We start from the raw sequence: 27,039 nt of genomic DNA on the forward strand, positions 1-27,039 counted from the left end.
ATTTAGCTAACCAATCCGAACGGGAGATGCTTTAAACCGGAAAGAAGCGAGAATGGACGGGTAACCAATCAGCGGCCTGTGGGTGTTGTTGTCGGGGAGGGAGTGGGGGATGGTGACACAGGGAGGTAAACATGCAGTGTGTGTGTGAGCGGCATGTGTGACCCGGGCTGAGGGTGCAGGATGTGGGTGACTTCCCCTGTATGTCCTGTCATGTGTCACCTGCTGCTGTGCACAGGTGTTTATTGTAAGAATTAGGTGGAAGCACGTGAACATGTGCCAGCAGGACTGCAAAATGCTGGGGGTGTAATACACAAGATGGCCTAGACCGCTCTGGCAGCACAAGGGTTAACCCCCCCCCCTCGTGACAGTGCGGCAGTACAGGGGTTAATCCTGATGGGATGCTGTGGCAGCGCAGAGGTTAATCCCTCTGTGACAGTACAGCAGCAGCGCAGGGGTTAATCCTGCCGTGACAATGCAGCAGCACCACAGGGGTTAATCCCTCCTTGACAATGCAGTGCAGGGTTGCTCCCACCGTTACAATGTGGCAGTGCAGGGTTGCTCCCGCCGTTACAATGTGGCAGTGCAGGGTTGCTCCTGCCGTTACAATGTGGCAGTGCAGGGTTGCTCCTGCCGTTACAATGTGGCAGTGCAGTGCAGGGTTGCTCCCACCGTTACAATGTGGTAGTGCAGTGCAGGGTTGCTCCCACCCTTACAATGTGGCAGTGCAGGGTTGCTCCCGCCGTTACAATGTGGCAGTGCAGGGTTGCTCCCGCCGTTACAATGTGGCAGTGCAGGGTTGCTCCTGCCGTTACAATGTGGCAGTGCAGGGTTGCTCCCGCCGTTACAATGTGGCAGTGCAGTGCAGGGTTGCTCCCACCGTTACAATGTGGCAGTGCAGGGTTGCTCCCGCCGTTACATTGTGGCAGTGCAGTGCAGGGTTGCTCCCGCCGTTACAATGTGGCAGTGCAGGGTTGCTCCCGCCGTTACAATGTGGCAGTGCAGTGCAGGGTTGCTCCCACCGTTACAATGTGGCAGTGCAGTGCAGGGTTGCTCCCACCGTTACAATGTGGCAGTGCAGTGCAGGGTTGCTCCCGCCGTTACATTGTGGCAGTGCAGTGCAGGGTTGCTCCCGCCGTTACAATGTGGCAGTGCAGGGTTGCTCCCGCCGTTACATTGTGGCAGTGCAGTGCAGGGTTGCTCCCGCCGTTACAATGTGGCAGTGCAGGGTTGCTCCCACCGTTACATTGTGGCAGTGCAGTGCAGGGTTGCTCCCGCCGTTACAATGTGGCAGTGCAGGGTTGCTCCCACCGTTACAATGTGGCAGTGCAGGGTTGCTTCCGCCGTTACAATGTGGCAGTGCAGGGTTGCTTCCGCCGTTACAATGTGGCAGTGCAGGGGTTGCTCCCACCCTTACAATGTGGCAGTGCAGGGTTGCTCCTGCTGTTACAATGTGGCAGTGCAGGGTTGCTCCTGCTGTTACAATGTGGCAGTGCAGGGTTGCTCCTGCTGTTACAATGTGGCAGTACAGGGTTGCTCCTGCAGTTACAATGTGCAGTGCTTTCCCTTCCATGCTGTAGGTGTCTATTAGAAGCCATTACACAGAGTCCTTTGCGTCCTGTCCGGCCTCGTGCAGCTTTGGTACAGGACCCGCAGCATTACCCAGGATGCACCGGTGGCTCTTGCGTTACTTCTCACTTGTTCTTGCGGTTCGGCGCCATCCTCCATAGCATCCTTCCCCAGTACCCGGCACTATGGGTCGGGTCTCAGGTTTCTCTTCTCACAGTTGAGCTGCTATTCTTTTTAACTCTTCGTGTTCTCTATACTTCTGAGACGTCTAGAGTCATAGATGCCGCTTCTCTCCTGTTATTCCGCAGGGAGATGGCGGATCAGGGGTTCCTTATGGAAGTTTGTGTAGATTCTGTCGAGTCTGCAGTGAACGCTGAGAGGGGAGGTAAGAGAGCGAGTGCATTTATTTATTTGGAGGGGGGGGTTTCTTTGCACACAGACCCCACTCACAACTTTGTTTTCTCACCAGGTGCCGGACGTATAGAACTATGTGCCAGTTTACTGGAAGGAGGAATCACCCCAACTATAGGTGCGTTGTACCCAATTATGGAAGTTGTGCTGTGAGACAATAAATGTTCTGTCCCCAGGGTGCACAATGGGACCGAGTTACTAATCCAGTCCACTATTCACACGGTGCAGATCCAGGCTGTCTTCACTCTCCTTTTTTGCTTTCAGGAGTTCAAAAATCATGAGTTTGCAAGCAGGAACCCCTTAAATAAACTGTCCCCATTCTTTGGGTTTGGGAAGTTTTTCTTTTCCTGAAGCACTTTATTTTTTTTTTATTTTTTTTTCTTTATGCAGTCTTTTGATTGGACTGTGCCTAGTTTGGACAGGTTTCATTCTGGAACTCTTTCTAAGGCCTGTTTCACACATCCTGATATTTTCGGTACTGGAAAAAACAGTACCAGAGATATCAGTGTCCGTGTGTACCTGTGTGGCAACCACGTGCCACATCATAATCGCACATACCGGCACCTGGGAATCAGGGGTAGCGTTTGCGCTGTTCCCAAGCGCCAGATGCTGAAAGCATCTGTCATCATTGTCCCCTGCTTGCTCTGCGATCAGCGCCAGCAGGGGACAATGTTGAGACTAATGTTCGGCTGCCACTGTCCCAAAAAGTGTAAAAATAAGAATAAAATAAAAAAAAAATCATTATACACACCTGGCTTGAGGAGACCACACACGCTGAGGAGCAGAGGAGAATAACTTGTGGCAATGAGTGGGCCCCTGAACTGCGCTGAGCTCACTGAGTAGTGTCCTGTCACTCCCTGAGCTCAGCGCAATTCAGGGGCCCACTCACTGCCACAAGTTATTCTCCTCAGCGTGTGCGGTCACCTCAAGCCAGGTGAGTATAATGATTTTTTATTTTATTCTTATTTTTACACTAGGAGATGGCGGGAGCACAATACTACTCTCTACTACTCTGAACATTGATTCTTGCTCGTGCTGATCGCAGCACGGGCAAGGGACAATGATGAGAGATTCTTTCAGCACCAAGTGCTTGGGAACAGTGCTAACTGTACTGCTGATTCCCAGGCGCCAGTACGTGTCGCACTAATGACACATAGATGTCATGGGACTTGAGGAACGTTTTGGAGCCCGAGCGGCGTGCAAAAAACGGACGTGGCAGCGTGTTTTGCATGTCAATTAATTTTGCGTAAACGCGGCGTTTTCGCCGCTATTGACTTGCATTAGAACGCGCCAATTCCGCAAGACTGCATCTGTACTTGCGTTATTGGTGCGTTCTAATGTGCGGATGGTACCCGGGTGTGGAGGAGAGGAGAGTCTCATCCACTCCCAGGTACCATTAAAAAAGCTGTAAAATAAAAAATATATATATATACTTACCATCTGTCGGCCCGCGCAGCACTCCTCCTTGCTTCCCGGCACTTGCAGTGAGTTGAAGGACCTGCGCTGACGTCAGAGTCATGTGACGGGTCACGTGACGCTGACGTCGGCAGGTCTTTCAATTCAAAATTGCCGGGAGAACGGAGTGAGCAGGACAGCGCGGGCCATCGGAGGTAAGTATATACACTCTCTCGGGTCACACTATATAAATCCATGCTGTTTGCATGGATTTATATAGTGTGACCTAGTTGTCAAGCACTTTCCAGGTGATGCTAAAATCGCCTGAAAAGCGCTTGTCAATCCACATGCGGAAACGCATGTGAATCCGCATGTAATCCGCAGGAAAAACGCATGCACAATCTGCATGCGTTTTTTCTGCCAGGGAGATGCAGAAATTTTCTGCTTCATTTCTGCATCGTGTGCACATACCCTTAGACTAGATTGTCCTAAAATGGGTCAAATTTCATCCTGGGATACAGAATAATTAATTTTATTGCATCTTTAGACACTTTGGTCTTAAGGCTGTGTGCCCACGTAGCGTTTTCCAAGCGTTTATGCTGCGGAATTTCCGCAGCGGAAACGCTTGTAAAACGCTAGGTAATCCGCACCCCATGGAAGTGCAGCGGAACTCCCGCCATTGACTTGCATTGAGACGCATAGAAACCGCGACTGTACATTTTTACAAGCGGCTTCTATGCGTCTCTATGTGCGGATGGTACCCAGTTCTGGAGGAGAGGAGACTCTGATCCAGACCTGGGTACCATTGTACCTGTAAAAAAAGAATAAAATAACAAATAAAGTTTGTACTCACCTGTCCGGCGTCTTCTCTCTGAATGCCAGCAGCGCTGAAGGACCTTCGGTGGCGTCACAGTCATGTGACCGCAGGCCCTTCACCGCTCTGTCTCGCGATATGCCGGCAGCCGGGAACCAGACAGGAAGCAGACAGGAAGCAGCGCTGCTGCACACGCCGGGGCCTCCTGGGTGAGTATAGCTTTATTTGTTTTAATTTTTACGGTCACACTGTATAAATCCATGCTGTTTGCATGGATTTATATAGTGTGACCTAGTTGTCAAGCACTTTCCAAGTGATGCTATCGCCTGGAAAGTGCTTGTCAATCTGCATGCGGAAACGCATGTGGATCCGCATGTATTCTGCAGGAAAAACGCATGCACAATCTGCATGCGTTTTTTTCTGCCAGGGAGATGCAGAAATGCTGCAGAAATTTTCTGCTTCATTTCTGCATCGTGGGCACATAGCCTAACTTTACACGACCCCTCGGTTGATTTCCTGCCACCTTTTTGCACCAAATTTTTTTACGTTGAAAACCCGCTTTCACATCTACGTTACTTATCTTGCATTGAGGAGTAGTAGTTACAGACTGTATTCAGTACTCCAGAGCTGCGCTCACTATTCTTTGGGTTAGTATTGGAGACAGTGGACACACCTGATCGCAGACATATGCTGCTGAGCTCTTGTAATTCACCGACCACTGGTTTTGTCCTACGTGATCTTATTGCTGCAGCACAACATTCACAATTATGGAGCTTGCAGACTTGTGATTTCTGCTCTGGAGAATAATATGAGCTGCAATTCAGGAACAGTACAAGATAAATAATAAAATAAGTTTTCAGATTTTCCAACTTGTTATGTACAATTAAAGGGGCTTTCCAAGTTATGGTAAACGTTGCACAGAGGCAGAATTACTGCTAAAGCCAAGAAATGATACTTAGAACGGAGGGGAAGTATCTCTGATTGCCGCTGCTATACTGATTATTGGGGCTGCAGATACATAAAAGATGTTAATGGTCAAATGAGGACAATAACCTTGATCACCAGCCTTATCCTGTGAGTCATCATTGATATTAGGGGAGAGTATACTGTAGGTCAGGGGCAGAGATGGAGCTGCACGGCAGAGAATATTCTCCCCTCCATCATCCCGTACATTTTGCAGGTCTTTTGCAGGTGGTGAAGCAGTACGTGCAGATCCCTGTATATGTGATGATTCGGCCGCGGGGAGGAGACTTCCTCTACTCTGACCGAGAGATGGAAGTCATGAAAGCTGATATCCGTCTAGCGAAAATCCACGGTGCTGACGGCTTGGTTTTCGGCGCCCTGACAGAAGACGGCAGAATCGATGCAGAACTGTGCATGGATTTACTTGGTGAGACAAATACAGGGTTTATTTTGCTGAGGAGCTGGATCTGATCTTCTGTTATTTTTGACACTGAACTTAGAAATGAATGATTAAAAAAAAAAATAGTTTCTTCTGGATATCTGGTCTCCTCAGGAATTGAACCTACAACCTCCATCATTGCAGGCAGCAGCTACATTACATGAAGCTGCATTGCCGGCTCTGAACCTATAAGCAGATTATTATTTTACCAGTGTTAAAAAGAAACTGGAGATAATCAATACCCCCTTATTTATCAGTCTGCATGTCTTCGTGACAAAACTGTTTCTTAAAGGGTTTGTCCATATTTTGAGACAATTTTTTTTTATCTTAAATGCATGCATTTTTGCAATAACAATTTTGCACCTTTTGTCTTCTATAGCCTCCTTTTTTTTTTTTACACTTTCTATTGCTGGTTGCAGAATGAGTTATCGGAGAATCTGTCAGTCCACATTAATGGTCTGATGGGAGCATTTATAACTCTTTTATCTGTCTTTTTCTGAGCTCCTTGATTTTTGACCACTGATCACATCAAAGTTGAATGTGCAGGAAAACATTCAACTTTAATGTGGTGATAAATCAGCTGAGAAGAGCTCAGAAAAAGACTGATAAAAGAGTTACAAACGCTCACATCAGACCATTATAGTGGGTGGACTGACTGACAGATTCTCCGATAACTCATTCTGCAGCCAGCAATAGCAAGTGTAAAACAGCGGCTATAGAAGACAAAAGGTGCAAAATTTTAATAAAACATAATTGGTGTCCTTTAAAACTGAGCTTTTGTGAATAACTCTGTTCCTGTTTCATCTTCCAGCTATTTCTCGGCCTCTTCCCGTCACTTTCCATCGAGGTAAGAATGACAACACTCAGTCCGTGTAAGGCTGTGTGCCCACTATGCGTTTTTTAAGCATTTCCGCAGCGGCAATTCCGCTGCAGAAACGCTTAACAGACCTTCTACCAAGCGTTTATGTTCCCCAATGATAATCCGCATGTGCTGTGCACATGCTGCGGAAATTTCCGCTGCGGATTATCATTGTGGAAAAATCCGCAGCACTACCAATTATTTTGCGGAAGCTCGGCGTTTTCGCCGCCATTGACTTGCATTGGAACGCATGGAATCCGCATCACTGCATCTGTACATGCAGAATCCATGCGTTTCAATGTGCGGATGGTACCCGGGTCTGGAGAAGAGGAGACTTTCCTCCAGACCCATGTACCATAGAACCTGTAAAAAAAAGAATAAAATAAAAAATATACATTATGCTTGCCTTCTGATAACCCCTGGTGTGCTTGTCTCTGCTTGCCTGCAGCTCGCGGTGGACTCAAGGACCTGCGGTGACGTCATTTAGTCATGTGACGGGTCACGCGACCGCTGACGTCGGCAGGTCCTTTAGTCCACCGCGAGCTGCCGGCAAGCCAAGACTGGTCAGATAAGGACACCGGGGGCCATCAGAAGGTAAGTATAATATTTATTTTTTATTTTTTTACCATTCTTTCGGTCACCGTATATAAATCCATGCCGGTTGCTTGGATTTATATAGTGTGACCAAGTTGTCAAGCACTTTCCAAGTGATGCTAAAATCGCTTGGAAAGCTCTTGTCAATCCGCATGCGGAAATGCATGTGAAGAACGCTTCACATCCGCTTGTCCCTGGCAGGAAAAACGCATGTACAATCCGCATGTACAATCCGCATGTACAATCCATATGAGTTTTTTCTGCCAGGGAGATGCAGAAACACTCAGGAAAAAATACGGAGTATTTCTGCATCGTGGGCACATAGCCTAAGGGTAAGTGCACACAATGTCTTTTTCAGGCTGGCAAAACCACAGAGTTTTTTCAAGTGGATGACTATTCTGGAAACGCCAGGGTTTATTTATTTTTTTTTTCCATCAAACATTTTTTATTGACATTCTTGTTGAACTCCATTCAATACTGAACAGTCTGCTATGGTTTTTCAAGCAAAAACTTTGACAAAAACACTCAAACAGATGCCCAGGTGTCTTTTTAGCCTTCCGATTGACTTGCATTGAGCGTCTTCAGAGTGGAAACTGCCTGAAGAGTGGACCCGTCACTTTTTTAACCACTTTGCGCCTTTGGAAGCCTGAAGAGCGGACTGGTCACTTCTTTTTAACCACCTGGCGCCTTTGGAAGCCTGAAGAGCGGACCGGTGTAGCATCGGCGTCTCTGCCCCCTGACAGGCAGAGACGCCGTCCCCCTTACCGCCGCGCTCCTGGCCCGGCGTCTTCCCGCTCTCCTGCTGCCGGCGTGCACAGCTTCCCGGGAACTGTGCTTAGGGCTCGCGCTCCCTGCATCTTAAAGGGGCCGCGCGTGCCGTCCTAAGGAGTCCCCGGCCAATGGCCGGAGAACTTCTCATATAAACAGCACCTCCTCCAAAATGGAGGTACCCGTGCAAGGTTGTAGCTCTGAGTATTAACTCTGCTACAGCCCTCAGGTCCCTCTGCCAGCCTGACTACCAGTCCAGCCCGCCAGCCTGACTACCAGTCCAGCCCGCCAGCCTGACTACCAGTCCAGCCCGCCAGCCTGACTACCAGTCCAGCCCGCCAGCCTGACTACCAGTCCAGCCCGCCAGCCTGACTACCAGTCCAGCCCGCCAGCCTGACTACCAGTCCAGCCCGCCAGTCTGCTTACAGCCCAGTCGCCAGTCTGTCTATGGGCTTGGCCAGTCCGCTTATCAGGAGCCTTTACCTGCTACCTGTCTCTGCCAGCCAAGTACACTCTCCAGCCCGACGGTCTGCCTACGGTCCAACCCACCAGTCTGTCTATGGGCCAGGCTAGCCTGCCTACCCGGAGAACGTACCAGTTACCTGCCGTGCCTACCAGCCTTCCTACCTGGAGGCTCCTGCCAGTTACCAGTGGTGTCTGCCAGTCCGTCTACCCGGATCACCCGTCAGCCTGCCTGCCGTGCTCTTCTGCTGTACCGGTCAGTCTCTGCCTTCTGACTCGTGGGAGTCACCTGCTGTCATACAAGGACTGGCCCAGAGTAGCACCTGGTCCCTCTGCTCGGTCCTTCCCTGGTTCACGGAGTCGATTGAGCCGCCGTACGGCCTTAGTCGGTCCGAGTTGATACCTACACCGCGTGCAGAATTATTAGGCAAATGAGTATTTGTCGGTCGACCATGACAGCACTACGAGAGAGGGAATCCGCCCACCAAGGACAGGAAACCTACAGGCTTAAAAGGGGGCGGCCCTCCCTCTCGCCTCAGTTTTTGGTTTCCTGTCCTTGATGGAGGAAGCCGGTCGCAGGCGAAAGAACGTGGATGGCGACGGCTGTTGATCCTGCGCCCCTGTCTGGGGACGGCAGCTCCAGCGTTGGCCTATGCTCGTGCGCCCCTATATGGGAGAGGCACAGCTTCCTGAGCACTGGGGGTTCCTTTTGCAGTGGGACTGCGCCCCTGTCTGGGGTGGCATCCCCTTTTCTGCCTCAAGCCAGGTGCGCCTCCCGTGGGAGTGTAGGCCCTGGCTGAGCCCCAAAAGTGCGGTGGGGTCTGCATCCCGAGTGGGGGTGACAGCCCACCATCACCCTCCGTAAGTATGGGGAGGGGGGGTGAGGGCCAAGGTGATTGTGTCCCCTCGCTCTGCCCTGGGTGAACGCAGCGCTGTGCATCGCTAAAGCGCGGCTTACCTGAGGGAGCGCTGACAGCATGCCTCCTCGCGCGAAGCTCGTGCGGCGCGTACTTCCGGGTTTCGGTAAGTCGCGGCCCGATGACGTCACCGCGACTCGGCGATCATGTGCCAGTGTCAAAAGAGCGCGAAATTCAAAAAAAAAAAAAAAAAAAAAAAATGGAAAAAGTGTGCTGAGGCGCTGCTAGAGGGGAGGAGTCAATACCTATTTAAACTATCAGGTTACATGGCTCAGTGCTTCCCAAAGCTTCATTCTTTCATTATGGAGTCTGAAGGTGTCCAGTTGCAGCAGCAGCAACAGGTTGAGCAGCCGCCATCTTCATCTCAGCAGCTGTCTGGGAAGCCCCAAAAAACGCATCGCGCGCGTGGTTCTGGTAGCCGGTCCTCAGGAAACGGAGCTCGGGGTCTAGGTCTGGTCACCATACCTCCGGTAGAACAGACGAATCTGCAGCCTCTAGGGAAGGTCCCCCTGCTGAGAAGGGTCCTTCCTCCAATCCGGTACCAGCTGTTTTTTCTTCCTGAGCCGCCTGGGTAAGTGATCTTCGAGTAAGTTCACTTAGTAATATGGTATCCCTTCTCCCCTTCTAAATTTTAACAGGGGAAGAAATGTACCGCCAAGGCAAAGCATATACAGTGTGCGCTATGCAAGTCTCTTCTTCCTGACGGATACCCTAAAAAGCTATGTCAGTTATGCATAAACCAGACACTGGCAGAAGAGGGTCCTGCTCTAACTTCTGGTTTAAAAACCTTAGTTAAAACAGAGATTCACAAGGTCCTCTCCAAGAGAGTTAAAGAGAAAGTGAACTCAGACTGTGAGATCCCCTTAGTCTTGGATGACCCCCTATCCTCTCCCTATGAGTCGGATTCAGATAGTGCAGCCTTTTCCTCAGCTTCCTCCTCTGATAGTGGTGTGGGACAAAATTGCTTCCCCCTTGGTGAAGTGAACGGATTGTTTAAAATGGTTCGGTCCACTATGGGCATCACAGAGGCCAGGCAGAAGAAGTCAGTCCAGGACGTTGGGTCAAAGGAAGAGAAGGAGTTTTCCGTTGAACGAAAAGATTCAGGGCTTAATCCTTAGTGAATGGAAAAAACTGAAAGGAAGGGCGCTCTACCTCCATTCTTCAAAAGGAAGTACCCCCATTGAGGAATCGGCCTCTTCCTCCTGGGAAAAAGCCCCCAAGATAGATGTGGCCATTTCCAAAGCCTCGAAGAGTTCCTCCCTTCCGTTTGATGATATGGGAGCTCTTTAAAGACCCCCTGGATAGAAAGGCTGATTCTTTCCTTAGAGGGACCTGGGAGACTTCGGCGGGAGCCCTAAAACCCGCTGTGGCAGCTACCTGTACCGCCAGGTCCCTAATGATCAGGCTGGACCAGCTTGAAGCCCATCTTAAAAACAATACCCCCAGGAAGGAAATCTTGGCGGACATGTCTCTTCTTCAGGGGGCGGCAGCCTTTCTAGCGGACGCATCGGCAGATTCTGTCAGATTAGCAGCAAGGTCGGCCGCCATGTCTAACTCGGCCCGGAGAGCCTTGTGGCTAAAATGTTGGCCAGGGGACATTCATGTGAGGACAAGACTCTGCGCTATCCCTTGTGAAGGGGGACATCTTTTTGGGTCGGTTCTGGATGAGCTACTGGATAGAGCAAGTGACACAAAAAGAGGCTTTCCTAACCTATCTGCCCCCACGTACAAACGTCCTTTTCAGAAAAGAAGGTTTCTACGTAATAAGCGCCAGAAGGGTCAGGATAATTGGGAAGACCGTAGACCGAAAGGTAAAGGGCTCCTGTTCGGATCCTCTTCTGCTAGCCAAGGCCCCCGAAAACCGAGCCAATGACTCGCGGCCCAGGTAGGGGGGAGATTATTGGGCTTCTTATCTGCCTGGACAAATATTTCTTCTAATAATTGGATCCTTGGTCTGGTAGGTTCCGGCCTGAGACTCGACTTTCAGCGAGTCCCTCGTGGGAGGTTCGTCCTGACCCCAAACCGGTCCTCAACACGGGAGCAGATGGCCCTACAAGTGGAGGTCCTGAATCTGGTCCATAAGGCCGTCTTAGTGGAGGTCCCGATAGCAGAAAAGGGACTGGGGTTCTACTCACCGTTATTTTTGCTCACTAAACCTGACGGATCCTTTAGGTGTATTATTAACCTTAAGGCCCTGAATAAATTTTTGTTAATTCCCACCTTTAAAATGGAGTCCATTAAGTCTACTATAAAACTATTGTTTTCAGGCTGTCACATGGTAGTTTTGGATCTAAAGGACGCATATTACCATATACCTATACACAGAAGCTTCCAAAAATACCTTAGAGTGGCCTTGGTCATAGGGGATGAAATCAAACATTTCCAATTTGCGGCCTTGCCATTCGGTCTCGCTATAGCCTCTAGGGTATTTACGAAGGTGATAGCGGAGGTGATGGCTCATGTACGGGAACATAATGTGTTAATTATCCCTTACTTAGATGATTTTTTGATCATTGGGGACTCAGCCTCTCAATGTGTCTCCCATCTTAAATTGGTCTCCTCTATTCTGGAAGGCCTGGGCTGGATTCTAAATCTGGAGAAATCCAGGGTAGTCCCTTCGAGAGTATAGCAGTTCCTAGGTATCATGCTAGACTCAGACCTCCAGATGTGTTTCCTTCCAGAAGCCAAAAAACAGAAGGTCATAAGGCTGGTGGAAGGAGCTCTTGCGAACCCAGTCATGTCCCTTAGGGCTGCAATGTCCTTACTTGGTACCCTAATATCTTGTCTGCCGGGGGTAATGTGGGCACAATACCACTCCTGAGTTTTACAGTGGGACGTCCTACAGAATGAGGTCTCGTTACGTGGGCGCTTGGAGAGACGGATGTTCTTATCTCCTCGGTCTATTGACTCTCTACAGTGGTGGGTGAATTTAGAAAACTTATCTCAAGGAGTTCCCTGGGTGGTCAGAATAGCTGAAATAATTACAACTGACGCAAGTCTACATGGATGGGGAGCTCACTTGGGGGATATGATTGCCCAGGGGTTCTGGTCGGACGCTGAGAGAGCTCTTTCCTCTAATACCAGGGAACTACTGGCACTTGATAGGGCTGTTAATCATTTCTTACCATTCCTTCACAATAAGAACATTAGGATCCTGTCCGATAATAATATAGCAGTAGCTTATATTAACCATCAGGGGGGTACTCGTGCTGGATCGCTAATGAGAGTGGCGGATCATCTCTTTCAGATCTCGGAACGCCATCTCCTCTCTTTGACAGCCCACCACATCAAAGGGAAAGAAAATTCAAAGGCAGACTTCTTAAGCCGTCATTTTTTAAGGCAAGGCGAATGGGAACTAAAACAGGACATTTTTTCCCTATTAGTCTGGAAATGGGGTCTTCCGGTGGTGGATCTCTTCGCCACAAAGCAAAACCGGAAGACAAAGGGTTTTTGTTCCCTAGATCCAAGAGAAAGGCCCCTGACAGTAGACGCTCTCCAAATCCCTTGGAACTTCAGTCTGGCCTATGCCTTCCCACCGTTAAACCTTCTGCCTATGGTGCTAAGAAAGATCAGAGAGGACAAGGCAAGGGTCCTCTTGATCGCCCCCTTTTGGCCCAAAAGACCCTGGTTCTCATGCCTGAGGAACATGTGCATCTCGGACCCTTGGGTCCTGCCCGAAGTTCCGGATCTCCTCAGCCAGGGTCCAGTGCTCCATCCGCGAACTCCGAGCCTCCACTTGACGGCGTGGAATTTGAGAGGTCCCTGCTAGAACTAAAAGGGTTTTCCCAGAGTCTAGTATCTACTTTATTACGTAGTAGAAAGCCTGTCACTACCAAAATTTATGCAAAAATTTGGAACAAGTTTTTATCCTTTTCTAAATCTTCAGTGGATAAGCGAGCGCCAATTGGGAAGATTTTAGAGTTCCTACAAAGGGGCTTCGAGCTGGGGTTAGCAACGAGCACCTTGAAGGTCCAAGTGTCGGCACTAGGTGCCCTCTGTAACTGTGTCCTCGCAGAAAACTATTGGATTTCCCGCTTTATAAAAGCAGTAGGTAGATCCAGGCCGGTTACCAAAACTAATGTCGTTCCATGGGACCTAAACCTGGTTCTGAAAGCGTTAGCTGGGTCATCCTTTGAGCCGATAGATTCTGTATCCCTGAGATCTATTACCCTCAAAACAGCGCTTCTTGTAGCCCTAACATCTGCTAGGAGGATTGGTGATATTCAGGCCTCCCTTCACCCAGGTCCTGGACGACAGAATAATTCTTAGAGCAGATCCAGCATACTTGCCTAAGGTAGCTTCCCGGTTTCATAGACTTCAGGAAGTAATATTACCCTCTTTTTGCCCGAACCCTAGTAATCAGAGAGAAGCAGATTTCCATGCTTTAGATGTGAGAAGGTGTGTGGTTAGGTACCTTGCTGTCACTCAGCCCTTTAGGAGAGAGAGTTCCTTGTTTATCTCCTATCAGGAAGTTAGGAAGGGGCTTAAGGTCTCTAGATCCACCATAGCTAGATGGATTAGGGAGGCCATTACGCTAGCCTATGTATCCAGCGGAGAGGAAGCACCACGTGGCCTGAAAGCTCACTCTACCTGGGCGGTGGCAACCTCATGGGCAGAGAGGTCTGGCGTCTCGATGGAGGACATATGTAAGGCAGCAACCTGGTCTTCTCCATCTACCTTCCATAAGCACTATAGACTAGATCTGGGTGCTTCGTCTGACCTCACATTTGGGAGAAGGGTGCTCCAAGCGGTGGTCCCTCCCTAGAATCTTCATCTCTGCAATTCTCTCGTGGTGCTGTCATGGTCGACCGATAAAGAGATTAGTTACTTACCGGTAACGGGATTTCTCGGAGACCATGACAGCACCCTTATATTCCCTCCCTTCACCCCTTTTTGGGAGCACTTCTTATCTGTTTTCATTCTTTATTCTCACACATTGGTGTTGTAAGAAAATGTATATACTGTTTGTTTCATGATTATGTTGCTATGTCTACTAACCGGGCGGTCCTCTCAATGCTCTGTAATCCAAACTGAGGCGAGAGGGAGGGCCGCCCCCTTTTAAGCCTGTAGGTTTCCTGTCCTTGGTGGGCGGATTCCCTCTCTCGTGGTGCTGTCATGGTCTCCGAGAAATCCCGTTACCGGTAAGTAACTAATCTCTTTTGATCACATGATACTTTTTATACATGTTGTCCTTCTCCAAGCTGCATAGGCTTGAGAACCAACTACCAATTAAGTAAATCTGGTGATGTGCATCTCTGTAATGAGGAGGGGTGTTGACTAATGACATCAACACCCTATATAAGGTGTGCTTAATTATTAGGCAACTTCCTTTCCTTTGGCAAAATGGGTCAGGAGAGAGATTTGACGGGCTCTGAAAAGTCCAAAATTGTGAGATATCTTGCAGAGGGATGCAGCAGTCTTGAAATTTCCAAACTTTTGAAGCGTGATCACCGAACAATCAAGCGTTTCATGGCAAATAGACAACAGGGTCGCAAGAAGCGTGTTGGCCAAAAAAGGCGCAAAATAACTGCGCGTGAATTGAGGAAAATCAAGCGTGAAGCTGCCAAGATGCCATTCGCCACCAGTTTTGCCATATTTCAGAGCTGCAACGTTACTGGAGTATCAAAAAGCACAAGGTGTGCGATACTCAGTGATATGGCCAAGGTAAGGAAGGCTGAAAAATGACCACCTTTGAATAAGAAACATAAGATATTTCTTGTCCCATTCTTGACGTTTTATCTTAAGACTAATTTTTCAAAGGTTTTATGGACTGATGAAATGAGAGTGACTCTTGATGGGCCAGAGGCTGGATCAGTAAAGGGCAGAGAGCTCCACTCCGACTCAGACGCCAGCAAGGTGGAGGTGGGTACTGGTATGGGCTGGTATCATCAAAGATGAACTTGTGGGACCTTTTCGGGTTGAGGATGGAGTGAAGCTCAACTCCCAGACCTACTGCCAGTTTCCGGAAGACAACTTCTTCAAGCAGTGGTACAGGAAGAAGTCGGTATCGTTCAAGAAAAACATGATTTTCATGCAGGACAATGCTCCATCACATGCATCCTACTACTCCACAGCGTGGCTGGCCAGTAAAGGTCTAAAAGAAGAAAAAATAATGACATGGCCCCCTTGTTCACCTGATCTGAACCCCATAGAGAACCTGTGGTCCATCATAAAATGTGAGATCTACAGGGAGGGAAAACAGTACACCTCTCGGAACAGTGTCTGGGAGGCTGTGGTGGCTGCTGCACGCAATGTTGATCGAAAACAGATCAAGCAACTGACAGAATCTATGGATGGAAGGCTGTTGAGTGTCATCATTAAGAAAGGTTGCTATATTGATCACTAATTGTTTTTGCATGTCAGAAATGTTTATTTCTAAATTTTGTGCACTGATATTGGTTTACCTGGTGAAAATAAACAAGTGAGATGGATTTATATTTGGTTTTTATTAAGTTGCCTAATAATTCTGCACAGTAATAGTTACCTGCACAAACAGATATCCTCCTAAGATAGCCAAATCTAAAAAAAAAACACTCCAACTTCCAAAAATATTAAGCTTGGATATTTATGAGTCTTTTGGGTTGATTGAGAACATAGTTGTTGATCAATAATAAAAATAATCCTCTAAAATACAACTTGCCTAATAATTCTGCACACCGTGTAGTTACGCCCCTCTGGTCCCTCCTTGCACCGCAGCACAGAGGTTCCACCACCCGGATCCGTAACAACCGGTCACTTCTTTTTAACCACTTGGCGTCTTTGGAAGGCTGAAGCGATTAAAAGACGCTGAACATTTGAACCTTGAGTCGTTTTGACATAGAAATGCACATCTTCATTCTTTTTTAGCATTCAGTTAGCGATCTCAGACGTGTTTCAGAGCTGAATCCACCTGGAAAAGTCGTGGTGTGCACAATACCCTAATCTGAGAATGTGAAGAGCTTTATGAAAAATGAGGTTCCGATGACTGATGGTAACAATGATACTGAGCGCTGCACGGCTCTGCAGTCTCCGCTCCCTTACTGTCCTATGTGCTGTTGTATTGCAGCGTTCGACATGGTCTATGATCCTTTGCTGGCGATGGAGACTCTGATTTCGCTTGGCTTTGAGCGGGTACTGACCAGCGGGTGCGACAGCTCCGCACTGGAGGGTCTGCCTTTAATAAAGAGGCTCGTGGAACAGGTAATTATTCTCCCAGCAGTCCTAAATATAAGCACAGCCATAGCATCGCCATCATCTGTCCATCCCGCTAGTGGGAGGATAACAGGCTGCCAGGTGCCTTTGTCGCCTCTGATATTTTAACATTTTTATATCTGATCAGATCCTTTTGTTTTCCGCAACTTCTGACTTTTCTCAATGTTTTTTCCTTCAACTTCTTCTACCCTGGAGATGCGGTCGGAAGCAAAGAATTTTCCGTCTTAATGAATTGTGCTTATGATGTGTTAATTAATTTAATGAAGGTTATAATATTAACCCCTTAAGGACGGAGTTGTTTGCGGCCTGTTTTTATTTATTTTCTTCTAAAAATCACTTCTCTAATTGGGTTTTATTATAATTTTTGCGCCATTGCACAATCGGGACTAATTGTAGTGCAAAAATGTGGCTGTCAATCAGAGCCGCACTCCTGTTTCCGTTCGCTCAGATAAACCTGTTGTACCCCCTGTAATAGGAGATGATGTATATGTCGGTCCTTTACCAGTAACGAGTTAAAGGTTTTCTCTAGCGCTGTTCACTTCTACATAGGGAGGTGAGCAATTCTGATGACCTTGTGGGGACAGATATCTGCCAGGACACACGCACTGGTGACATTGCATGGACAGGGGGCGGCCAGGACCGGTGCACGGTCAGCAAGTATCAGAATAGTATGTGTGCATGATACCTGCTGACTGTGCACCCGTCCTGGCTGCCCCCTCTCCATGCAATGTCACCAGTGCAAACTGTGCTCCCGTTCTAGCTGCCCACTGTCCATGCAATGTCACCAGTGCAAACTGTGCACCCGTCCTGGTCGCCACCTGTCCATGCAATGTCACCAGTGCCAACTGTGAACCCGTCCTGGCCGCCACCTGTCCATGCAATGTCACCAGTGCAAACTGTGAACCCGTCCTGGCCACCACCTGTCCATGCAATGTCACCAGTGCAAACTGTGAACCCGTCCTGGCCACCACCTGTCCATGCAATGTCACCAGTGCCAACTGTGAACCCGTCCTGGCCACCACCTGTCCATGCAATGTCACCAGTACCAACTGTGCACCTGTCCATGCAGTGTCACCAGTGCCAACTGTGCACCCGTCCTGGCCGCCACCTGTCCATGCAGTGTCACCAGTGCCAACTGTGCACCCGTCCTGGCCGCCACCTGTCCATGCAATGTCACCAGTGCCAACTGTGAACCCGTCCTGGCCGCCACCTGTCCATGCAATGTCACCAGTACCAACTGTGCACCTGTCCATGCAGTGTCACCAGTGCCAACTGTGCACCCGTCCTGGCCGCCACCTGTCCATGCAATGTCACCAGTGCCAACTGTGCACCTGTCCTGGCCGCCACTGATTGGCAGCAGTGTGCTGGACCCAGGGAGGATGAGTAAAGCACAGTTTGTTTTTTTTAAAGAAAACTGCAGCTGGGCGACAGTTTCTTGTTTTGGAAAACCCCTTTAATGCCTATCGCATAGGGAGAAGTTGTTGAGATGCGGGGGGGGGGTCATCCCCTTTAAAAGCTTTCTGAACGTTTTCAGACAGGAGTAGGGACCTAGACGCTGCGGTGAACTGGGTGTCGTGGTCTACGGATTTATGTAACAAGACATGAGCGTTAATTCATCCGACATACCGAGCACATGTTATGTAGTATATTCTGCCGCTCACCTTTTTGATATTTTATTAATCATTGTATCAGTCACATGATAATATTTCTCTCTTCCAGGCTAAAGGCAGGATCATAGTAATGCCCGGTAGGTAAACCGCGAGCTGCACTTCTGCTGTGAGAGCCCTAGGAATAGAAGATCGGCCCCTACAATGTCTGGGCGCTCAGCATTCTACAGATGGAACCTTTAGTTTGTGGTGGTCTTCATACCCCCGGTTATTGGAGCTTAGAGGTCCCCAGTTTAGGGTCCTCATCTCTTGGCCAGATCGGAGAGCGAACACACAGCGCCTCTTTGTCTGGAAGACTTGTCCTGTCCTGTATTATATGTTGTACACCTAACCCATATATTTAAATGTGCAATGCCTAATTTACCCTGTGGAGGCGCTGCAGGGAAACAGAAACTTTGTTTAGTACTTTACAATAAGAGCTGACCCAAAATCTAAATACTCATGTGAAAATCGATGAAATTGCACCACATTGAGGTTCTATATTACGTGGGTTAAATCCAAAAGGCGCCATTTACAACCATCAAGGTTCCATTAGATAGCAATTGGGCAAATGATCCATCATTGTCTAAGCGTCGTCCTACCTAAAACATAAAAGCGTAATGAAAATAGCCGAAATATAGCGAGACGAGTGCTAAGATTGCATTGAATGTGGCCTTATAAGGGGGTGGTCACTGGTCAGTAAGCTCACAGTATTATTGATTAGGGGGTTGGAAATATTTCACTGTATCTACATATCTTATTTTTTCTTTTTTTCTTGGTATTTTTTTCTGGTCCTGTAGGTGGCGGTATCACAGAGAGGAACCTCCATAGGATTCTAGAAGGTGCCGGAGTTCAAGAATTTCACTGTTCTGCGCGCTCTACCAAGGAATCATTAATGAAATACAGGTAAAGCGTACTACACTTAGGAAAACAAACTACCGACTTCCAATTTCAGTGTTTTATTTTGCTTCTGTTTATTGGCACCAATATAATATGTATTGACCCACATGTTTTCATTTTATTTTATTTATTTATTTTTTGAAGATTTTGGTTGGGTGGATACTTGGTGTTTGTTGTATGCAGGCCAATAATTCTCATTTTTTGCCCTTTTTGTTTTCTTTTCATTACTTTTTTTTATTTTTCCATCGACCTTGCTGTATAAGGGATTGTTTTTTTTTTTCAAGATGAGTTATTTTATGACACCATAAATTTTATTTTATAATGTAAAAAAAAAATTCCAAGTTCCATGAAATGCTGGAAAACAAATGCAATTTTGCTTTTTCTGGGTTTTGTTTATACAGCATTTACTGTTTTGGTAACTATGACCTGGCACCATGATTCTCCAGGCAAGTACAGTTATGTTAATACAAAACTATATATATATATATATATATATATATATATATATATATATATATATATATATATATATATATATATATATATATATATATATATATATATATATATATATATATATCTTTTTTGTTTGCTGTAGTTATTTTTATTTTTTTTAATTGCTTAAAAAAATCAGAATTTTGGGGGGGGGGAAATAAATAATAAAATTGGTTTCTGTAACCATTTTCTTAAATCTAACTTTTATTTACTTTTTTTTTGTCAATGGCCCTGAGTGAGGGCTTATTTTGTGCATTACCACTTTTGGGTACATACAATGGGCTCATTGATTTTTATTCAATACTTGAAGGGAAGTGTAGCAACTGAAAAAGTGTGTTTTTTTTTTTTGTTTGTTTTCTTTAATTCACCTTATTGGATAAATATTTAGATATTTTTATTAGTTCTGGCAATTACACACATGCAGATAAGTATATATATATATGTATATTATATAATAATATATTTTTGTGATAGTCACTGGAAAAGTACTGGAGGGGAGATATGTAGCACTGAGAATAATAGCTCCAGTAATTATACATAGGAAAAAGGTTCCAGCACACAAGTGGGTTAATCAGCCATCTTAGTGCTAGGGTGATTAAACACCTGTAGAGAGGGAGGAGGTCAGAGGATAAAATCACATCCTGTCAAAGCATTTGGTGTGGGGAGGGCCTGGAGGTGAAAGCTCTGAGCTGTTTTGTCATGTGAAGGAAAGACAAACCTGGGATTGTTTGTTCCTGAAGCGGGCGGTTACCCTTAGGAACAAGGATACGTTATGGTTCTGTTTTGTTTTTCCTGTTAGGCCAGGAAGGCCATGTGACCAGAGAAAATTTGAGGTTCACCCAACATAGGGACCTAACTCTAAAAGAGGCATTCAATAAAGTAACATAAGTCATGAATGGCATAGCACAGGAGTCGGGGGCTGACATCAGGTTTCCCTATTTTATGTTGAGTGGGGATTTATTGTACAGAGTTAATAAAGTGAGGAAGGAGATAGTGGAGCAGTTGTTGGTGCCAGCACCCTATAGATAAAGGGTGTTGGATAGAGCCCATTCACATGTTTTAGGTGACCATCTGGGGGTGGACAAAACTCAAGAATGGGTCATGCAGAGGTTCTATTGTCCCAGATGTCACAGAGAAATCCTACGATATTGTAAGTCCTGTCCCACCTGCCAGTTAACTGCTACCATCTCTCTTCCAAAATCCTCTTATGCCGATATTCATCAAGGCAGCGCAAACAGAGGGATCCCGTTGAACCTCCATGTGGGCACGAACAAGCCAGAAGGGGACACTGAGGATGTCACAGTGGCAGAGACACTGTCACCGGCCCAGAAGCAACAGTGCCGAGATCTATTTCAGCAGAACCGGAGTTGTTAGGATGTATGCAGGTGGTTGAACATGAAATCCTGACAGAAATACATGTGCGGATGCCTGGGGTAGAGTTGCATTTCTGCAACAACCATAGGAAACGAAATGTGATGCGTATCCAATGTCCTGCATTGATGATCTCACAGAGAAGCTAGGGTCAGCCAGATACATCACCACCCTGGACCTAACAAAAGGTTACTCCCAGTTCCTTCTCTCTCAAAGTGCAAAGGAGAAGATGGCCTCTTCTACACCTGACGGTTGCATCCAGTATACCAGAATTCCATTCGGGCTGCAAGGAGCCCAAGCTACATTCTGGAGGGCCATGGACTGGATCTTAACCCCTCACAAAAAGTATGCCACAGCTTACATCGATGATATTGTGATATTCAGCCCAGATTGGGGAAGTCATCTGCAGAAAGTCCAAGGCGTGCTGGATTCGCTGAGAAAAGTGGGGTTTACCATAAACCCAAAGAAGTGTACCATCGGGAAAAAGAATGGAAAATACCTGGGTACATCGTTGAAAGAACCAAAGTAAAGCCGCAAGTGAATAAGGTGGAGGCTGTCCAAAGTTGGCAGAAACTGTTCTCCAAGGAACAGCTTCAGGCATTTCTGGGAATGGTGAGACACTATTTAGCGGGGTATCCCTAATTTCGCCTTGATAGCCGCACCCCTGACCAACCTTCTTAAGAGCACGAAGACGTCAATGGCCGAATGGTCTCTTGAAGCAGAGATGGCATAACAGAGTTGAAACTCAATGGATGTCATCTTTCATGTGAACACAGGCCTGGGAAGCTGCACAGTAGGTGAGGGCAGATCTGGTCGTGCAGCGGTATGGTGGAGCGAGGGTTACTGCAGGTTGTAGGCTTGTCGGAAGAGGTGGGTCTTCAGGTTCCTTTTGAAGGTTTCCATGGTAGGTGAGCGTCTGATATGTTGGGGTAGAGAGTTCCAGAGTAGGGGGGATACACGGGAGAAATCTTGTATACTATTGTGGGAAGAGGAGATAAGAGGGGAGTAGAGAAGGAGATCTTGTGAGGATCGGAGGCTGCGTGCTGGTATGTACCGGGAGACTAGGTCACAGATATATGGAGGAGACAGATTGTGGATGGCTTTGTATGCCATGGTTAGGGTTTTGAACTGGAGTCTCTGAGCAATGGGGAGCCAGTGAAGGGATTGACAGAGAAGAGGCCGGGGAATAGCGGGGGGACAGGTGGATTAGTCGGGCAGCAAAGTTTAGGATAGATTGGAGGGGTGCAAGAGTGTTGGAAGGGAGGCCACAGAGCAGGAGGTTGCAGTAGTCGAGGCGGGAGATGATGAGGGCGTGAACTAGTGTTTTTGCAGATTCGTGGTTGAGGAATGTGCGGATCCGGGAGATATTTTGAGTTTGAGTCGGCAGGACGTTGGAAAGGGCTTGGATATGTGGTTTGAAGGAGATATCAGAGTTCAGGGTTACACCGAGGCAGTGAGCTTGCGGGACTGGGGAGAATGAACAGCCATTGACTTTGATAGGTCGGGTAGGGGGGATGATTGAGATGGTGGAAAGATGATGAATTCTGTTTTGTCCATGTTACGTTTTAGAAATCTAGCAGAGAAGAAGGATGAAATAGCGGACAGATATTGTGGGATTTTGGTTAGTAGAGAGGAGATGTCAGGTCCAGAGAGGTAGATCTGTGTGTCATCGGCATAGAGGTGATACTGAAAGCCATGAGACTCCATGAGCTGTCCCAAGCCAAAGGTGTAGATGGAGAAGAGGAGGGGTCCTAGGACTGAACCTTGGGGGACATTGACAGATAGGGGGCGAGATGAGGAGGTGGTGTGTGAGTGGGAGACACTGAATGTCCGGTCTGTTAGGTATGAGGAGATTCAGGATAGGGCCAAGTCTGTGATACCGAGAGATGAGAGAGTCTGTAGTAAGAGGGAATGGTCCACTGTGTCCAAGGCAGATGACAGGTCTAGGAGGAGGAGGACAGAGTAGTGTCGCTTGAATTTGGTGGTTAGTAGGTCGTTGGTGACATTAGTCAGGGCAGTTTTAGTAGAATGGTGCAGTCGGAAGCCAGATTGGAGGCTGTCAAAGAGGGAGTGGGAGGACCGTTCAAAGTGGACATGTTGTTCCAGTAGTTTTGAGGCGTAGGGGGGGGGAGTGATATTGGGCGATAGCTAGTCAGAGAGGATGGGTCAAGGGAGGGCTTTTTGAGGATGGGTGTGATCGAGGCATGTTTGAAACATGAGGGGAAGACACCAGTTGTTAGTGACCGGTTGAAAAGGTGGGTTAGGGTTGGGATGAAGATAGTGGTAAGGTAGGGGATGAGGTGGGACGGGATTGGGTCAAGTTCACAGGTGGTGAGGTGTGATTTGGAGAGTAAAGAGGAAAGTTTATCTTCCGTAATGGTGGACAAGCTGGTTTTGGAGGAGGAGGATTGAGTATGTGTGAGGAGGGGCTGGGGGGACTTTAGGCAAAAGCTTTGTCTTATGGTGTCAATCTTCTGCTTGAAGAATGAGGCAAAGTCTTTGGCTGAGATGAGAGGAGAGGAAGGATGCGCTGGGGGGGCGGTGGAGAGAATTTAAGGTGTTGAATAGTTGTTTGAGGTTGTGAGACAGGGAGGACATGAGAGATGTGAAGTATGTTTGTTTTGCTGTAGTGAGTGTGGACTTGAAGGTAGAGAGGGAGTGTTTGAATGTGATGAAGTGCTCATTGGAGTGGGACCTTTTCCATCTACGCTCAGCAACCCTGGAGGCCCGTCGCAGTTCCTTGGTTAGGCTGGTGTGCAAGGGTTGCCTGTTGATTGTGCGAGCTTTGGTATGTGTGAGGGGGGGCGACCAAATTGAAAGCTGAAGTTGTTGTGGTGTTCTATAATGTGGCAGCAACATCTGCGTCATGTAAGGAACTGATGTCTGTAAGAGGGAGGAGGGATTAAGACAGTGAGTATAGGTCAGTGTGTTTAAGATTTCTGCGAGGGTATGCAAGTTTGTGGAGTGGGGATTGTTGCCCTGGAGAGGAGAGGTTGGAGAATGTAAGTAGGTTGTGGTCAGAAAGAGGTAGGGGTGAGTTAAGAGGTTAGATAGGGAACAGAGGCGGGTGAAGATGAGGTCCAGTGTGTGGCCATCTTTGTGAGTGGCTGCGGAAGACCATTGAGTAAGGCTGAAGGAGGAAGTGAGGGATAGAAGCTTAGAAGCAGCTGAGAGGGAAGTGTCAATGGGGATGTTGAAGTCACCCATGATGATAGTGGGGATGTCAGCGGAAAAGAAATGATGTAGCTTGGTGGTGAAATGGTCTAGGAAGGTGGTGGCTGAACCTGGGGGGCAGTAAATGACAGCCAGTTGGAGGGGGAGTAGATGCGCACACAGTGCACTTCAAAAGAGGGGAGAGTAATGGAGGGTGGCAGTGGGATTTGGGTGAAGGAGCAGTTATCTGGCAGTAGAAAGCCAACTCCTCCACCATGCTTGACAATGGGACAGGGGGTGTGGGAAAGGTGGAATCCACCATATGAAAGTGCAGCTGGAGAGGCTGTGTCTGAGGGGGTAAGCCAGGTTTTGGTGATGGTGAGGAAAGAAAGTTTGTTAGTTATGAAGAGATCATGGATGTAGGAAAGTTTGTTGCAGACTGAGTGAGCGTTCCAGTGAGCTCCTGTTAGTGGGACTGGGGAAGCGGGGGCTGGGCGGATGTGTATGAGGTTAGAAGGTTTGTGAGAGTTTGGGGTAGATCGTGGATAGGAGGTGGAAGTGGCTTTGGGGATGTGGTGAGGAGGGCTAGGATTTGGGGAGATATCGCCAGCAGTGAGGAGGAGCAGAGAAAGTGTTAGCAGGTGGGAGCAGGAGAGGCCGTGAGGTGGTTGACTGTGTTTGGAGACACAGGAGTGAATATTGAGGAATAGTTCTGAGGAGGAGGTGAGATGAATGGGGGAGGATGGAGGGAGAGATGACGAGTTCATTAGTAGGTGTAGGGATTAGGGGTGGTTGTAAGAAGTGAAGGATTAAGGGGGTGAGAGTGAAAACAAACACAAACCTTGTTTACAGTGTCCAAGTATACAGTTTAGACTCTCCTGTTTAGTAACTGAAGGTGCCAAAACCTATGGCTTTGGGCAGAGGGGGGGATATGTGACAGTCACTGGCAAAGTACTGGAGGGGAGATATGTAGCACTGAGACTAATAGCTGCAGTAATTGTACATAGGAAAAAGGTTCCAGCACACGAAGTGATAAGGGGTTAATCAGCCATCTTAGTGCTAGGGTGATTAAACACCTGTAAAAAAGGAGGAATTCAGAGGCTAAAGTCTCAGCCTTTCAGAGCATTTGGTGTGGGGAGGGCCTGGAGGTGAAAGCTCTGAGCTGTTTTGTCAGATGAAGGAAAGACAAACCTGGGATTGTTTGTTGCTGAAGCGGGCGGTTACCCGTAGCAGCAAGGACTGTGCCATACGTTGTGTTTTGTTTTTCCAGTTAGGCCTGTGTTTGTTTTGCTAACATTGCTGTAGTTTATGCAGTCCTCTTAATAAACTCAGCAGAAGATTTAAAGAGACCGTGTTCCTGTGTACCTCTGTGAGCCGATCTACCACAATATATACTATTTACATTTGAGGAAAAAAGGGTGTGATTTAAATTTTTATATCTTTTTTTTTTTTTTTTTAAGGTTTTTGCATTTTCTCAAAACATTTTTACATGTATAATTAGGGATTTTGAACCTGAAATCACTTGATCACCTATACAATACAAAGCCGTGCACTATTAGTGTATGAAGCCCGGACATCGGCCGTGCTTAATAGGAGTCCTAACATGGCAGACATGGGGGGCCTTTCATAGGTTTCTGACTGCCATGGCACCTGATCGGCGCCCCTTGATCGTCTTCAGATCTGTTGCTATCGAAGTTTTTTCTGATCGCAGTAGTTGGTCTTGGATGTCGGCGGTGGAACAGCATTGCCACATGTGCTGTATGGAGGCAGATGAGCTCCAGAGCCTGCGTTGTACAGTGGTGGTGCACTTCCACTATTCATGTACAGCGACCATAGCCAAGGGATAAAATAACAACCTATTTGTGATGGTAGTGTACCTTACATCCTGAGGGAAACTGAACTTGTTATCCATTACGTCCTGCAGATGTCAGACATGCTTCTGCCGCCCCACACGCTGCTTTTTGCATTCTGCAGATCCCCGAGACGTTGCTTTTTGCATCTTGCAGATTCCGAACATGCCTGTGCCGCCTGACATGCCTGTGCCGCCTGACATGCCTGTGCCGCCTGACATGTTGCTTTTTGCATCTTGCAGATGTCGGACATGCCTATGCCGCCTGACATGCTGCTTTTTGCATCTTGCAGATCCCGGACACATTGCTTTTTGCATCTTGCAGATGTCGGACATGCCTGTGCCGCTTGTCATGCTGCTTTTTGCATCTTGCAGATGCTGGTCATGCCTACTTTTCCCAACTCATTTTTTAGGGGGATGGTGAGTGAGGGGGGGTTTTAAGTGTACACTTTTGCCGTACTTGTCGCTTTCACACGATTCATACAGACCTTTGTGCTTTTTCCTTTTCTATCAGAAACAACTCTGTGACAATGGGAGCCGCACTTTCTACCTCTGAGTATTCCATCAAGGTTGCTGACGTGACCAAAGTCAGGACATTGAATGCAATGGCAAAGAATTTCCTCTGAAACCACCTCCCCGGGAGCCGCAGGGAATGAATGTGGTGTTGCATCAACACGGAGAAGATTGGCGCTGACTTGTGGTTGGGGAAATGGAGGCCAAGCCCTGGTGGTGTGGATGCGACTGCATGATGGATTTTGGGTTCTGTGTTCTGCTTGTCCACTCTGGGTGAAGAAACGATTGAGGGGAAATCCACAGTAATACAGTCCTGTGATGTACAGACGTACTCCTGCGCTGAGGAGGAAATCAGCACATTGTTCTGGGTTATATTCACCTTTGTGGACATTTTGTTTTGGAGTGGCCATAATTAAAATAATCGTCTTTTAGGAAATGATCTTTAGTGAAGATACTTGGGAATGATTTCCAATTTTGATTAGCCCTCAATAACAATGGGGTGAATCCACCTCTGGGTCCGCTGGCACATCTTTGGCCATTCCTAACTCTATGTATTTCCCTTTTATCAATGAGCATCCCAACAGTGACATATTATGGTGATGTTGCTTGGTTAAAGGGGGATATCTGCGAATACGGACTACTGCTTACATACAATTCATGGTTGGATAACGTGGTATAAATTGGTCAATTCCTTGTGAGCCGTCCCCCCAAAAATAAAGGAAATGTCCAGTTA

General features: G+C 47.5%; 1 protein-coding gene across 5 annotated transcripts; it reads left to right on the top strand.

The window, feature by feature from the left end:
* Positions 1-37: 37 nt before the first annotated feature.
* CUTC (cutC copper transporter) lies at positions 38-27,039 on the top strand. Of its 5 annotated transcripts, none has more exons than XM_073685015.1 (9): positions 38-60; positions 1,875-1,951; positions 2,036-2,095; positions 5,367-5,576; positions 6,400-6,435; positions 16,234-16,367; positions 18,099-18,126; positions 18,826-18,931; positions 26,308-27,039. In XM_073685015.1, the coding sequence occupies exons 1-9, from the start codon at positions 53-55 to the stop codon at positions 26,417-26,419; spliced, it is 771 nt and encodes a 256-aa protein (XP_073541116.1). In that variant the 5' UTR covers positions 38-52; the 3' UTR covers positions 26,420-27,039. The 5 variants fall into 5 exon arrangements, with proteins under 5 accessions (XP_073541116.1, XP_073541118.1, XP_073541120.1 ...); XM_073685017.1 differs by having other exon boundaries at positions 55-125; XM_073685019.1 differs by lacking the exon at positions 38-60 and adding an exon at positions 121-138.

The sequence above is a fragment of the Phyllobates terribilis genome, unplaced genomic scaffold, assembly GCF_046119375.1.
Source record: "Phyllobates terribilis strain yellow unplaced genomic scaffold, ASM4611937v1 Scaffold_5__5_contigs__length_657084704, whole genome shotgun sequence".
Taxonomy (NCBI): domain Eukaryota; kingdom Metazoa; phylum Chordata; class Amphibia; order Anura; family Dendrobatidae; genus Phyllobates; species Phyllobates terribilis.